General features: G+C 46.8%; 1 protein-coding gene across 1 annotated transcript in view; it reads right to left on the reverse strand.

Moving 5' to 3' along the window:
- Positions 1 to 15,458, reverse strand: part of IGDCC4 (immunoglobulin superfamily DCC subclass member 4) — a gene marked incomplete at its 5' end in the record, with an annotated part of 83,595 nt that overhangs the window by 46,674 nt on the left and 21,463 nt on the right. Inside the window, 2 exons of the mRNA XM_082060767.1 lie at positions 411 to 552; positions 6,428 to 6,757. Of these exons, the coding sequence (XP_081916893.1) occupies positions 411 to 552; positions 6,428 to 6,757 (472 nt within the window). The remainder of the gene's footprint in view (positions 1 to 410; positions 553 to 6,427; positions 6,758 to 15,458) is intronic.

Genomic DNA, 15,458 nt, shown 5'->3' on the forward strand with positions numbered 1-15,458 from the left:
TCTCGTGTCTTGTAACTGAGTTTCATCAAGGAAAAGGCATCATGCTGCAGGACTCTTATCTTCTCCCATAAGAAAAGAAAATTCAGAGTCTTTTACTAGATGACCTCTAAACATGGGAATAAAACAAATGGAAAGACCTCCTGCATTACTGAGCACGCACTCTAGAGGAATCATTAGCCCTGAGCACTTGGTCCATCACGGCAAAGGTTTCAAAACAAGAGATGAGTAACAAAAAAAGGGCTTGGTATTTTATTTTTTTTTTCTTTTTTTGGTGGATTGGGTGACGTTTCAGGGAAGGTTAATTTTGTTCAGTTGCTTCTATCATCTCTCTCTTCATTCTACCATTTTACGAAGGTTTTCCACATTATAAAAGGACAGGTTTTGACCCAGGAAAGCAATCAGGGAATCACCTGGGTTCTGCTGGAACAGCTTCGTGGTCCTTCTCCCACGTGATGACAGGGGAGGGCAGCCCTTCGATGCGACACTCAAACCGGGCCATGCCATTTTCTTCCACTGTCTGCGACTCCGGCTGTTGGAAAAAGCGTGATAAGGCTGGGGAAAGAAAAAGGGAAGGGAAGGAAAGTTAATAACTCAGTGTTTTTGCTGAGAAATGCAAACCTGTTATGATGCACGAGTTAAGAGGAAGGATTTCTCTCTTGAAGATAGCCCAAAATGTAATTTTTCACTTTCCCATGCCCTATAGACCCTCTGCAGTTCCAGTAACTGTAAGGTTTCAATGTGCAAATTTGCTTTTTGCCTCATTTTCTCCTTTAGGGCAACCACGTGAGAGAAAAGACAGGCAATAAGTCGGTGTCAGCAGCTGCCTTCCTAAATTGCTTCCTTGTCTGTTCACTTGATCCATTTGGGAAGGACATGTAGAATGAGCAAAAGAAGAAGGGAAATGCCACAACCCAGAGAGACCAGAGTTTCCCCTTGCCTTGTGGCGTTCCAGCAGCCACAGGAAATTAAAACCAGGCAAGAGGAAGAACAAAGCCAGATGTCAAGCTACTTACACAAAACAACTGCCCACAGGCTGGAGAGTGGAGCGAACCCATCAGAGTTATGATCCTCCTTCCCCACAGTGATCAGCTTTGCCTGCAGAAACCAACTTCATCCTGCTCCAGCAGACAAGATGCAGCCAAGGGGACGGGTTTTGTACATGCCATGACACTTGTTTGCTCTCCAAAGCTCATCCCTGTCTATATGCTTCTATACTAGAGAGGCTGAGCTTGCTTTGGACATCAAAGGCATCTGTCTTATCAACAGCATAACCAAAGGCAACCCAGTCACACCGAGTGTTGAATATGCATGCAGTCTCCTGATGGAGACAAAACTTGTCGTCTTCTTCACAAGAAAAAGCAGTTCCTGCTTTTAATAAATGTCTGTTAAACGACCTTTTCTGTTAAACCCACCCTGCAGTACAAATTCTTCCAGCAATGCTGTAACACAAGTGCCAGAAATCCTCAGCGTAGCACAATAAACATAAATTTCAGCCAGAGAACAGGTTTGACTGCTGGGCCAAGCACAGCACCGTGTGTATAAGGACCCCAAGTGACCTTCTGGTCCTTCCACACAATTATGTGCTCATCCCACCATCACTTCCCAAGAACATCCACCATTGGTTTAGGTTTTATAGGACTCCAAAACATGAGTTTTCTTTCCATCACACACATACAAACATACATGCACGCACTTTATTGCAGCGTTAGCTTAAGAAAGGATGTCCAGTTTTGAAAACTAACTGCTTTTACATGACCCGTTTTAACCTTAGCGTATTCTCAGCTGTCATTAGTGTTTTTCTTTAATTTAAATAGTTATCACATGTTTAAAGCAACTCATTGCTCTCCGCAGCAGCTACAGACTGAATTCTCCCACAAGCTGTCTGCCAAGTCTAGTTTTTCAATTCAATACAAACGGCAATGAAAAATGTTTTCCTGGAAAAATTTGAAAAAGACATTAATATGTAAGGCTCCAATTCAGTTAACTGCTTTAGTATTTTCAAATATACACTGCAGCCCACCTTAACACAGAGTAATTTCTACAGATTGCAAGATCTTTGAAGCTTGTGTTAATAAAACTTGCTGAACCCAAGAGTTTAAAATGAAAATCCGTCAATCGCCAGCGCGCATTCAGGATGGCACCATCAAAACAGCCTTCTCCTGGCAGCAGATAACCTTAATGATCCTTCCTGTTTTTCTCTTTTCATCCTACAAGTATAAATGAGAACACTTTGGCAGGCTCTGAAGTGTCGTGTACCCGGAAAGGTCATGATGGGATGCAGGAATCCTGCTAAACAGACAAAATCTGTAGGCATCTCCATTCCCTCCACATCGTGTCAGGTCACCTGTCTCTCTTCTGTTCCTTATTAAGTGGCATCATCTCAGCTGACATGATGAAGTCCCAAAGTCTACAGCAGCTTTAGCTCAGTCTCCAGAGACTGAAGAACCTGAGTGGCACATAGTGTGTGCATGGACAGCAATGCCACTGTCACCAACAGCAGTGAAAAGGCTCCGCAAATCCCAGCGGGCAGCATCCTGCTCTCTTTGCTCTTCCTACAGCTTCATGCCTGTGTATTTTGTACAGTTTGGTAAGATACACAGGATGTTCAGTGAGCCAGGCTCTGCACATTTTGGCATCAAATGCAAAGGTGTAAAAAGGTGACAGGGCCTCCTGGGGTCCCCAAGGTCACCAGACAATAACCTGTCCCAAAGTAGAGGGTTGCCAACTATTCCTCCCCATCACCTGCCAGACCCGTGCCTGCAAGACTGAAATTCCCTGCTGAGAATCTGATCCTGTGCTTTACCTCCATCCAGCCCCATCCACCTGCTGTGCTGGGCTCTGGAAAGGCTCTTCAAAAGCAAAGAGCCAAGAAATGCACCCGTGACAGATTCCTCATTAGGATGTGGAGGAGCGTGACTAAACAGCGACCCTGATTAGGGAGCGCAGCGTCTCTCCTGCTCCAAGCAGCATGCAGGACTGGCCAAGGCTTCCCAAGCAGAGGCAACAAAGGCTGGGAGCTCAGGGGTTGTCAGAGGTTCAGCCCTGGCAACCCCAAGCAAACCTTGTTGTGTCTGTTAGTAGCTCCTGGGGTGGGATGCAGAGGCTGAGCAGCTCACTCATCCTCCTTTTTACAGTCTCAGATTAGGGATAGTGGGAATCGCTGAGGACAGGCTGAAAAAAAATCACCTCTGCAAGCTATGAAAGAAGCAGCCTGCAGCCTCCAAGGTGAAGGAGAGGACAGGGAACATGACCAAGGATTTTTTTGTGCACAGAAAGCAACAGCAAAACAAAGTAAGAATGGTGAAAAGGTTTCTGTGGTGCAGGACCAAACAAGAACCCTGGATCCCAGTACCAGCAAGGAGGCTCACACAGACACAGACTGCCTGGCCAGTCTCATGACTGCTCCATAAGCACCCTCTGCACCAGCCTGGCGCCAAGAGCACAGCACGACGTGATCCCTGAGTCCCTCCTCTCTCATCCCAAGGGGTACCAGAGCGGAATGGAGGAGGCAGAACATGTCCAGCACCTAGAGCATCACCCAACCTTGGCTCAGAGCTGCACTGCAAACAGCTGATGCTGGGAGGAAAGAAGAGAATCAGCCAGAGCAAGACAAGCCTGCTGTGGGAGGAGAGGACTGGAAAGCAGGTCCTGCCACTCTGACACACTGCATAGACGTGTGTGCGGGTCATGGCGAGAGCGAGACATGTTCCAACACACCACTCACCCCAGGGCCACAGGGATCCTTAGGAGGGGCTGTTCTCCTCTCCAAAACACGTCCTAATGGAAGGGACTCCTTGCAGAAGTGCTGCAAAGTGAGAGATTTTCACGCAGGGAGGCAAAGAAACAAGATGCTTGAGGGGAAAAAGGAACCAAAGATGACAGATACTAACATTATTTTCAACTCCTCAGCTAGGGTTTAGCTTGCAAAGCCATCCTGAGCTACAAAACACCTCCCAGCCCTGTTGCACTGATTACCCTGAACACCTTAATAGGCCACTTGGTAAAAATTACCCACTGCAGGTGAGAAGGTGAAGAGCATTACAGCAAATTGCCCGCAGCGACACGCCAAAGCACCAGGCTCTCTGCACCCACAGCAATGGAGCACACAGCTCCCTCGCTGCTGACACGTTAAGCCCAGCTGGAGCCAAGCTGTGCGTGCCAAGGCTTTTAGTCCCGAGCCCAGGGGTGAGCGCAGGATGGTGAAACACAGCACCATTCCCCTCTCCCAGCAGCCTGATCTGTGCAGGAGGCCATGAGCTTGGAAAGATTGGCAGGCAGCAACACTACACCCCAGGCAGAAAATGCCGTCTATGCAAGGAATTCAGCCTTCTGAAATGGGCTTGCTGCTCTCTCCCACAGCGCTGTGCGCCCAGACTCTCCACGTGCACATCCCCTTTGTATCTTTTACAATTATCAGTAGCTATTTTTTAAGATGGGGGGCAACTACAGCCCCCACTGAGATCACACACACCACCCAGACAGCTCGTCTCTGAACGGGCCGGGGCAGGAGGTGGAAGGGAAACACACAGAAAGTCACAGAAGCGATTTGCCACGTGCCGTGGAGGCAGAGCCAGAACAGCACTGGGTCTGCAGGGCCACATGGCAGCCCGGGCCTTGTGCTGCCCCACTAACCTGGACTGGCCTTACTCCTGCCTCGACCCCCCAACTCAAAACAGCATCCGAAAGTCACATCTGCAGATGGTCCAGAGCCTGAGCGTCCATCTGCTGGAGGTTTTCCTGCCCAGTCCAGCTCTGCCTCCAGTCACCGGCCTTCATTCACCTACGTAGCTAATCCACAACAGCATAAAATCCATGAAATAAATAGCTAAAAAAAGCATAAGTTCCTCAAATACCAGGCACGCCGTGTGTCATGGAGAAGAGATGCTTTCCTTGCACAGAGCGGATCAGGAGGGCCCGTGGATTCCTGCTGCGGCCCGTCCCTCCAGCTGCAGCAACACACCAAACCTGTGCTGGCTGCCAGCAGCAATACAACGTGGGCCCATTCCCTCCAGACACAGCAAACATCTTCATTTGACAGCCACAATTACTGTAATTTTCTAGAACCTCCCTCGTGCAAAATGTTTAAGCTAAATTAACAGCTTTAACAAATCTTCACAAATGTAGTTATTAACAGGTAGAAAGCTACACCTTCCTACGACTAAAATAACGCCCCTGATATTTCCACGTGGGCACACGCAGGGTTCGGAGGAAGCCACAAAACTAATTCACCAGCCAGAGCAGCTGCTCATTTCACCGGCACGTCACAGACTCGCTCCTCCTTGTTCACCACGGCCACCACTGTCACCAGGTGTGGATGAGGGACTGTGGATGGGTCCCCAGCTCAGGGAAGGAAACCCAACTGCTGGGCAGGGTGAATATATCCCACCTGCTGAACGGGTTTTCTTCTGCTGCCCTGTACGGATCAGCAGTGCCCAGGGCAATCGGCACACAAAGTAAGTCCATCTAGACATAAACAGCCTCAGACTATGGTATTCGGTGGCAGGGATTAAAAAAAAGGCCTTGACAATCCTCATTTGCACCAGCTGAATGCTAATGTAGCAAGTGCTTCTGCCCAACCCACAAAACAAATGAAAGGGAGAGATGCATTTCATTAATCAACTCCCTCGCTGCTCTCCATTCAGAAGTGAATATGTTATGTCAGGTACACGTAGAAGCAGCACTTTCCCTGGGCAGATGGTAATAAAAGGAGACATATGAGTACGCACAAGAAGAGAGTTCACCTGAAATTCCCCGTTTGTGGGAGAAAACCAGAATGGAGAGATGTGCTGCCTACATACACTTCTCTGGAAAAATCCAGGGGGAGGGAAGGGCAATTTAAGGCAGACTCTTGGTTTTGAGATGTCTCCACTGCTCTCACTTGTGAGACACCAAATAATCAACCCAGGTCCGTAACACAGGCACAAATCGTTGCCACCAGGCAAGAGCCGCGGTACAAACTTCAACACAAGTCACCCCTAACAGGGAATATATCCTAATTCAGGATATCTGGGATTGAGGCAGAAGCACCCAAATAAATCCTCCTGGATTAATGACACTTTTTCTACTCCAGGTCTCCCACCTGATCAGAAAAGTATCTGTGTGCAGGATCCCTGGCTCCACTTTCACAGCCTTCAGGGGTTCCTTCACTTAATGATATACTGAAGCCACCTATTTATGTATTTATTACAAATCACTGAAAGGAGGGATGGGTGACCAGAAATCTGTGGGTGCTTCATGCTAAACATTTTCTGAGCAGAACAGGAGGGCACGTTGCAAAGGTCAAAGATTTCCCTACCCATAATAGAAAGGCACCACTGCTCACTTCATAGACACTTTATCTCGAACTCCCTGGAAGGGAGATGTTCTGTATGAACATCAGGAAAGGAAAAAAAAAAAAAAAAGAAATGAAAAAAACATCAACACTTACTTGAAAATCTGACTGCAGCTGTTTGACTGGTGACAGCCCCTAGGGAGCTGTGAGACACGCAGGAGTAGTTACCCTCAGCACCATCCCTCTCGGGGTATATACTGTCCTTTGCCACAGCCTGGGATGAGATGAAGAGCGATCCATTCGGAAGGATGTGGAGATGTTCCTGCTCCACCAGTGGAAACCCATTCTTCTTCCACGTGACATTGATCACCTGCTCCGCAGGGGCCAGGTTACAGTCCAAAACCACGACTTGGTTGGGCTCCAGTATCACCTTTGCAGGACCAGCACTACAGCTCAGCTCCAGAGAATCCCCTTCCAAGAGCCTCCCTGCAAAGAAAAGACAGCGTTGCAGTGAGGGTTGCTTTCCTTGGTTAACCACACCCCAGTTTACACAGCGAAGGAAGCGCCGTTCAGCAGGAGTGTGGTTGGAGACAACTAATCTCAAGCAACGGTATTGGAGCCTAGCTTGGTACCTCAGTGCCAATGATCACAACTTGGTGGGAGCAGTAAGAGCTCAAGACCAGCTGGGAATCCAGAGACAGCATCTCCCATTGATGTTCATGTAATGGGAAACTCATTTCAAAGGAAAGACAAGAAAAAAACGGCTGAAAAGGTGACCTGCTGTCTCTTGAGCGTATTAGCCCATCTAGATGAATCCAGAATGGGAATGGATGGCTGTATTTTCCCCACTAGAAAAGGATATTCCAGCTGCAAGCAGACAGTACCCACAACATGCCCTCAGACAACCTGCCCGCTGCAGCCGGAGCAGTGACCAGCTCAGCGGAACAGGACTTGGTCTGGCCCATTTCCAAACCCACGTACTCATAGGAGAGCTCCACCTCTGAAACAAGGCTCAGCATTTCCTAAAAGAATATTGCCATTAATAAAATGCATTTGCTGTTAGGGTTCTCCAGAGACGCTAAGTCAATGTTAGCTGGCAGCACTGCTTCCACACACCAGCAATTTCAATCTCTGCTGTGCTCAAACCATCACCATCCACTCTTTTTATGGCTCTGCTCCAAATTATTTTGTCACTGCTCCAATCAGAAATGTTTCCTGCCTCTATAACAAGTTTATCAACACTGGATATGAACCACATGGCTCCCTGCCCGTCTCCTATCGCAGAAGGCTACAGATTAATTTTATAGGAATTCAAACACCCTATTAAACCTGCTACTACCTACTGCTGATAAAAGGGCTGCGTTTTAAAAGAGCGTGTGTTAAGCATGCAATTAGGGGCAATGACACGCAAAATTACACATGCAGGGAGATGGAATTATTTCAAGGCGTGTGCCGGGAACTGCAGGTGCCCCTGAAAGGAAGGGCCTGACCCTGCCCATGCGTGGGGTTGATTTGGTGCCCGCCCGAGTCCGCGAGGATGGGAACTTGTCAGGTTTGCCGTCATTGATGGTTTGCAGAATGACCACTGAGATGCAGGTGTCGCTGCATTGCCAAGCAATGCAGGCTTCATGCGACGGCAAGAGCTCGTAACTCCGGGAGCACCAAAAAGCCAAGACCAAGAAGCCAAGTGAAAACTCAGATGTAGTCACAATCCTCAGGGCTCACACGGAACGCTTGGCAGAAAACCATGATGAGGCCAAACACGTGTGACAATCCATCACTGTCTGTCACTTAATGCAGCCCAGGGAGCCTGACCAACATCAGATTGATCCGACCTGTCCTGAATCATCCGGCCCTCCTTCTTGCCTCTTCGACCCAAAAATACTGCGGTTTTTGGGGACAAGCCCCCTGCATATACAGAGGTTGGAGCAGCAGGGTCCAGCACCCAGACCTGGCATTGAAAAAGGCCCCATTATGACTCTCGTCCTAAGATCTTCAGAGAACTATATGAATACTCCCTGATTGAGGAAAAAATACCTTCCAGGCTCTGGAAACATAGGAGGAGGTCTGGTTCAAAACACCGCACTAAATTAGCAAGCCTGACAATGAGATAAAAGCCCCTTCAAGGGAAAGGATCAGAAGAGAGTAAAATTACTCCAAGCGAGATCAAAGACAAATGAAATCAGGAATGTTAAGTGCTTACAGAAGCTGCTGACTATTTCCAACCTCCACTCTTCATCGTATAGTGACAGAAATGGATCCGATGCTGTTTAAACACACAGCCAAAGCTTGCGCAGTCTCTTGCTCACCTTCACGCTCCTACCTGCTGGAGGTAACGCTGCAAAATAAATGGAGTGAAGAATACCCAGGGCAGCCACTTCCCTCACACGGTAAATACATCAATAATAACACAAAGATGGGTTTCTAAGTCAAAAAGCCTGTTCACATATCAGTTCATGGCAGGTGTTTCAGCTGCAGATCTGGGCCTTGGAGCTGGAGAGCTTTTTGCCTTTGGCTCCTCCTGGATGCAGCTTCACACACTGAAGACTGGCAGAGCTGGAAGTTTTCAGCTCACAAATCCCTAAATTGAGGCCAGGAAACCCTGTACAGTGGTTGGACATATGATATATGATGGACAACATCATATATATAGAGGAACAGTGTGGTCTGTGCCTACCCAGTCCCAGGGAACCAGCAGAGTTCATACTAAGCCCAGCAAACTGCTGAGCTGTTCCAAGACAGGCAGTAGCAGCCTTGAGATTACAAATGTTATGTGCAAATACACACCTACATGTAGATATATACCACATAAATGTGCATTCACAAACCCAGACTTCCAGGGGAATGCGGGTGTATTCAAACACAGAGCACGCCCTGAAATGGAGGGTCTTTGATGGAGCAAGCTAAAAGCATTTTGTTGCATGAAAATGCTATTTTCTGACCCAGGCTCTGCAGGGGTATTTTACTGTCTCCTGTGTTGCTAAGCCCTAGGCTACATTATGCATAAACACAGCCCAGGAGAAAAATGTTCATTTTCTCCCATCTATTTCCTCACTTCCATCAGTCATTCATCCATCTCTGGTGTCCAGGCCCAGTGAAGTAAATGAAAAAAATCTCCTGTTGAGTGACATAAAAAACAGGGTGTTTCAGACGAACAAAGGTTGTAAAATCTTCAAGGCACAAAGCTGTCCTCTGCCCTCCATGAAGCACAGCCCCTGCCAGCAGCAGGTTCAGGTCCAGATATAAAGCAGGACTCTGAAAATCCAGGTTAAACCAGCCAACGTCTCCCTTCCCAAATCACAAATATCCATGTACAGCCAAAACCAATCCTATCACCTCATCTCCCCTACACCAAACGGAAGCAGGAATAGCTCAACTCACTACTGAGCAAAGGGGAAAAGGAATCAATTCTCTTGTTTTGGTGATTTCAAAACTATAAATAACCAGGTAAAGTGTGAGCAAGCAAGACAGCAAAGTTTGACAGATTGCAGATAATGCAATTATTTAGAGGCAGGACCAAATGTTTTCACATCCAAGGTTCCAAGCCCACCGATCTGTTGGGAGCCTCCACTCCGTGGCTGAGAGCAGCACAAACCCCCACTTGTCTCCTTTTATATTGGGTAATTTCCTTTCACTGGGATTTAACCACCTAAGTCAAGGAGGAAAGTCCTAGACAAGGGAGATACTTGTTCTGGTGAAATTTTGGCTATCAGCAGTAAACATGCCCTTGAGCTCTGTTCCACAGCACAAGCAAATAAAAGGTTACTGTTCAACTGGAGACAAACAGCTTTGTTCAGCAGAGGAGTTGTGGTTTAGTAATTGCTTTAAAACCAAAACATACAGGCATAAACCAAAAGGGATGCATTTCTGCGGAAGCCACAGGCATATCTGTGATTCTTTTGTTTGTGCAGCACCCAGCACAACTGGAATGCGCTGATCCACAGTCCCTCAGTAAAGTCTGAGTAAACTCACTGCCTGCTCCTGAATGGTGCATCACCACGTGCACAAAGTGCTGTCATGATGGTTCAGCACGGCCCAGCTCCAAGTGCAACATTGCCACAAACTTGTCAGATAAACCCGGCTCAGCAGCACAACTCAGACTCTTCTCTGGCTGGTGTGAGAACAGCCCCAGCAGCTCCCGGTCACAGCCACAACCTTGTCACCAACCAAGCCACCACCCAAAGGGGTTGTCCTGAAGGCACACAGAAAGGTAGTACTAGAGGGACATGTACTATCTTCTCTTCAACAAACTGATTCAGCTGGGGGAAGACGAAGAGATTTAGGCATACAGAAGATCTCAAGGCACAATCATTCCTACAAACCCCAGCCCATTCTTCCAAACACCCAGCCCAGCAATTACAAGGCTTAGACCTTCACCTCATGGCAGGGGAAGCCCATCTTTAGCACAGCTGAGCGAGGCCCCAGGATCAGCTCAAGGACAGGACACAACCCAAAGCAGCTAAACCACCGACAGTTCCCATTGCCTTCACGCAAAAACCCTCAAAACACTCCCAACACCAACCAAAGAAAGCTGCACCAAGCCAGACAGGACCCATTACAGCACAGGCCTTGGGAGATTAATACTTCACAGAGAGCAAAGTACAAGGGTTTTTAATCTGACACACTTCCAGAGCTGACATCACTTCTAGTTCTTGGCAGCCGGAGGTTTTTCCTGGGGAGCCGCTGTTGTGCTGCAGGTCCCGCAGCCTGGAGCCCGGCCAGCGCGTTTCCTATTCTACACACACACATCTGGCACTTCGGAACTGGCTTGTGCACCTTGCAGAGCTCCGGCCAAAGAAAACCTTCCCAGGAGCACAGAAAGTGGCTCAGGCGAGGCAAGCAGAGCGGCCGGTCGCCGTGTGTGTTCTGTGGGATGTTGGGCGGTGAGGGGAATGGGCTCCTCTCTCCCCTCCGCGTCCCACAGGAGGTGGCAGGAATTCAAACTGCAGTTAAGCCGCTGCACTGTTGCCTGTCTTAATTTATGTATTTATTTTGGACACTGAACTCGTAGAGCTCAACAGCACAATTAATCTCATTTAATTGGGAGTGAGCAGCGCTGAAGAAAAGTGGAGTTGCTACTTCCAAAGGGTTTTCCTACCTCTCAGCAAGCCAACTACTGTGCCATTGTTCTGCTCAATGTAACCTTCTGCCGATGCTCTTCAGACACTTTTAGAGCTGTAGAAAATCTTTATGTTCTCGTTGTCTAATTCAAAGAGCAACCATACTTCAGTGTGTTCCCATTAAAGCAACACAAAGCCCTCTTTCTTCTTGGAAACTTTATGTATTGACAGTTAAAAGTCAATAGTTTGGTCTCAGCCTGTTTTTTAGGGCAACTGCACTTGGCAAGTGGTGACCCAGAAAGAAATGTGGATGGAGGTGTCTGACAAAAGCCTGCATTCTGGGTGCTCAGCAACATCAGCCCTGAAAGCAGACACAGAGGAGCTCTGGGGTTGGAGCACCCAATTCCTATGATTTCTATAGCATGGGAGGCTGAAAGAAGAGCTGAGCACCTAAACCCTCTAGTGCATCACATCTTCAGACCCTCTCAGCGCAGCAAACCAGGAAACATTCTTCCACTCAACCGTAATGAGGCCCATGAGATGGAGGGGTCAAGATCCCTATAGTGCCTTCCCAGATGTTGCTGCAACTTTCCACTTTGTAACAACAACATGAACAAGCTAAGAATAAGAAAGTTACACCTTCACCCTGCATTTAGCCTCTCTGGAACAGAATGCTCCTAAAACTGCCTCCAGGACTGCTGGAAATACTGTTTTATTAACACCTGACATCCACGTACAGCAGAGCAGTTCCCATAGCAAGCAGTGCTTGCCAGTGAGAACCAGGCTTTTTTCTAACCCTGCATACATACAAGCAAGATGGTTTATTTAATAATGCAGCATCTCCCACTGCTGCAGGAATACATATCCAGCTGGCAGCAAGGGACTCTCAGATCATCCCCTGTCACTAAGCAGATCCCAGCCTTTCAGGAGCAGCTGGGTACCCGACTGGCACTGCGTGCAGTAAGAGACTGCACTCCCACTGTCACACCGTCCCTGTGTCACCGGGTAGGATATGGTGACACACAAGGAGTGATCTCCTCGCTCCCTGCACAGACGCAGCTGCAGGGAAGAGTGTGCAGTGTCCATTGCATCACCAAGGCCTGGCTCAACAGCTACACACAGCTATAAAACTGCATTTTAGACAGAAATACTTAGGAACATGCTCTCAGGATGATTTGCATTGCTCTAGAACTTTAGGAAGGTCATGGTCCAAACATCCTTCTCAGTAAACATCCTTGAGCCCTACCAAGTGCCTCTGTCCAAGAAAGTGAGCTGTGCAGCCCTGGACAGGCCAAAAGGGAGCCCAAGTACTGCAACAAGACCAGTGCAGGGACTAAGCTGCCAACACAAAAATACCCTCATCCTACAGCTCTGCTTCACTTAATCATGAAGATCTCCGCATCTAACAAATCTTTGTGGCTTTGGGATATCGATCCAACCCATTCACTTCACAGTGGTCCATTATTATATTTTCACATGTATACAAAGCCCTTCAATTTAGAAGTTAAATAGATCATAATTTATTGATTTGCTGCAGCATGCTCCAAATGCAGCTCTCCCTGAAGAATGATGCCAGGCAAGAGCCTCTTGCCTTTGTTCTGTTCAAACACCCAGTTAAAAACAAGACAGCAGAAGGGATGGCATGAAAGAAACATTATCTAAAACATGTGCAATGCCACATTGCTGTTTATAGGCCACACCAGAAAAGCTTGATGTTATCTAAAGCTGCAATTAAGGTAAATAGGTTAATGACTAGACTCAGATATTATAAAAGCAACGGCTACCAAAGCCCTGGGTAAATTAATATCTTTGTCTGCAAATATAACATACCAAGCACCAAGGAAATAAATAAAACAGCTGAAAAGGTCTCTCAGTCTTTTTAAAGACACTTCAGATGCTCCTGGTGCTGATGCCAACTGCAGCTGCTCATTTCAGCCACCCAAGACCATTGGAGACACCAGCCCATGGCTGGTGTAACCCTGGAGACTCCACCCCAGTTTCTAGGAAGGATTAAATGCTCTCATGCTTCTGTACAAGCATCAGGTTTGCCCAAGCATCTTGTGTGTATCTATAGGTGACACCTACCAGACAGGGACAAACACAAACCCAGCTTGCAGGATTGAGTTCAGTTTCGTTGAGATGGGTGTTATTCTGATGTATCCCTTGCCAACAAATGGTCCAGAAAGATGAAAACAATCAATGGCAGTAATAATTTATTCATCATGCTGAATTGTCAATGGCAATCATAATGTTAAAGTGCTTGACACTTTCACAAAGGTTAAGCCTTTGTACTTTCTCCTGACTGCAGAAAGGATCTGATACAGCAGCTGAAGTCCAGAGCAGGCCAAGATCTAGACTTGTCAAACGTGTTTTTTTTCAGGTTTTCCTCCTAGGGTGTCTCGCACTCCTGAGAGCAGAACAGGGAAAGCGGTCCCTGTGTACCAGAATATCAGCACCAGCCTCCCTTGCATTGAAGGATGCTTATCTGAAGTGACAAAGTGACTTAAATACTAAAATCACTGAAAACCTCTTCACACCCACGCTGCCTGACCCAGGGAGGACTGAGCTGTTCCCGGCCCCTTCCCACCTGCTCCGTGCCCAGCACACCCAGCTTCAGGCTCTGCTCTATAAACGTCTCTGAGGAAGCCTTCATCTCCTTGTTGTCATCTTTGCCTTCTCATAAAGCCGACAAACAGCCGAGATGATCGCTGCAGAAGCTGCTGCAAGTGCGGGATGGGCAGGGAACTCAGGACAGAGCCTTGGGTTTGCATTCATGAATTTACAGTGAGGAGGCATATTAAAATTACAAGCTTGAACAAGCACACTGGAACAAGAACACATCAGAGTCCTGTAATTGGGCCCTGAAATACACTTAGTGAAAAATACAGACCAGCTGCAATGTTGGAAATGCTCCTAATGCAATCCATGGTAATTATTGGTAACAGACCATCAAACAAGTGCATTAATATGCTCTGATCGGAGAGAGAATCAGATGGACAGTCTGGCAGAGCAGCTTGTACCTGCAAATTATGTAAATGATTGGAAAGAGCAAAGCCCTAAAGCCCTAGAAACACTAACTCTAATGAAAGTTATTAAATGCTATTTTTGTTATCTGCTGGTGTTAACATTATAAGGCCCATTTGCCGCACTGACTATAATTTTGCTGCTGAGCAGTGGTCTGAGCGGAATAAGCCTGATATTTGCCATTTTAAAGGACCACATCAAACTGAAATGACTGGCTTAGGTTTGCATGATTTCACGGACAACACTTAAACACGTAACTGCTTCCTGCATTTCTCACTGATGTTGGAAAGGAAACCCAGTCACTTTGCTTTTGTTAGATGCAGAAGTTCTTGATTTTATTGCATGGATCATATACACGTTTGACCTGCACACAACACAGGAAAGTCTGAAACGAGATCTCCTGTTACATTACATATTTTTGCACTTGAACTATTCAAGTTCAGCATATTTTTAGGATAGAATTTTATCTCTCCATGCCTGAGAAAGCTAAAAGTATGCAATATGATGCAAACTTCAGTATTTTGCCTCTTGAGAACAGCCACTTAACTAGAAAATAATATTACCAGATAAAATACACAGAGATTCTTCACCTGTGAGCTACAGTTAAAACTTTGAGCATAATTTGTAGCTCTTTTCTGGGTTGGTGGCTTTGTATATTCCAAAGATGCACAAATATAAACACATTAAACTGAATAATGTTCAGCTCCAACAGTGAATATTTCATCTGTCAATTCCTCAGCATTGTACAAAGAAAAAAAATTTAAAAAGCATCATACCTAATTTCAAACCTTTGGAAAAGTCAATGCCCAGAGGAATGAAACACTGTCCCCACTGCAGGTCTGAAACAAGAAAACAAACTTCCCAGCAAGTAAATCCCATCCTCTCTACCAGACAATTCTTCAGCCTTTGCAAGTCAAACTTTTATTTGCAAAATGCAGCATAAAGCTCTGGAGCAAACTGACAGAACATATCTTGGGCTATGCTCTTTAATTTCCAAAGAAAAACACCACCTGTCATTTTATTTTATTTTTTTCACACTGTTGAAACAGGGATGAAGAGCCGCCCTGGGTCAGTGGGTAAATATTAACCCTGTGATAAGCAGC

Source organism: Streptopelia decaocto, assembly GCF_964273445.1.
Source record: "Streptopelia decaocto genome assembly, chromosome: 9".
Taxonomy (NCBI): Eukaryota; Metazoa; Chordata; class Aves; order Columbiformes; family Columbidae; genus Streptopelia; species Streptopelia decaocto.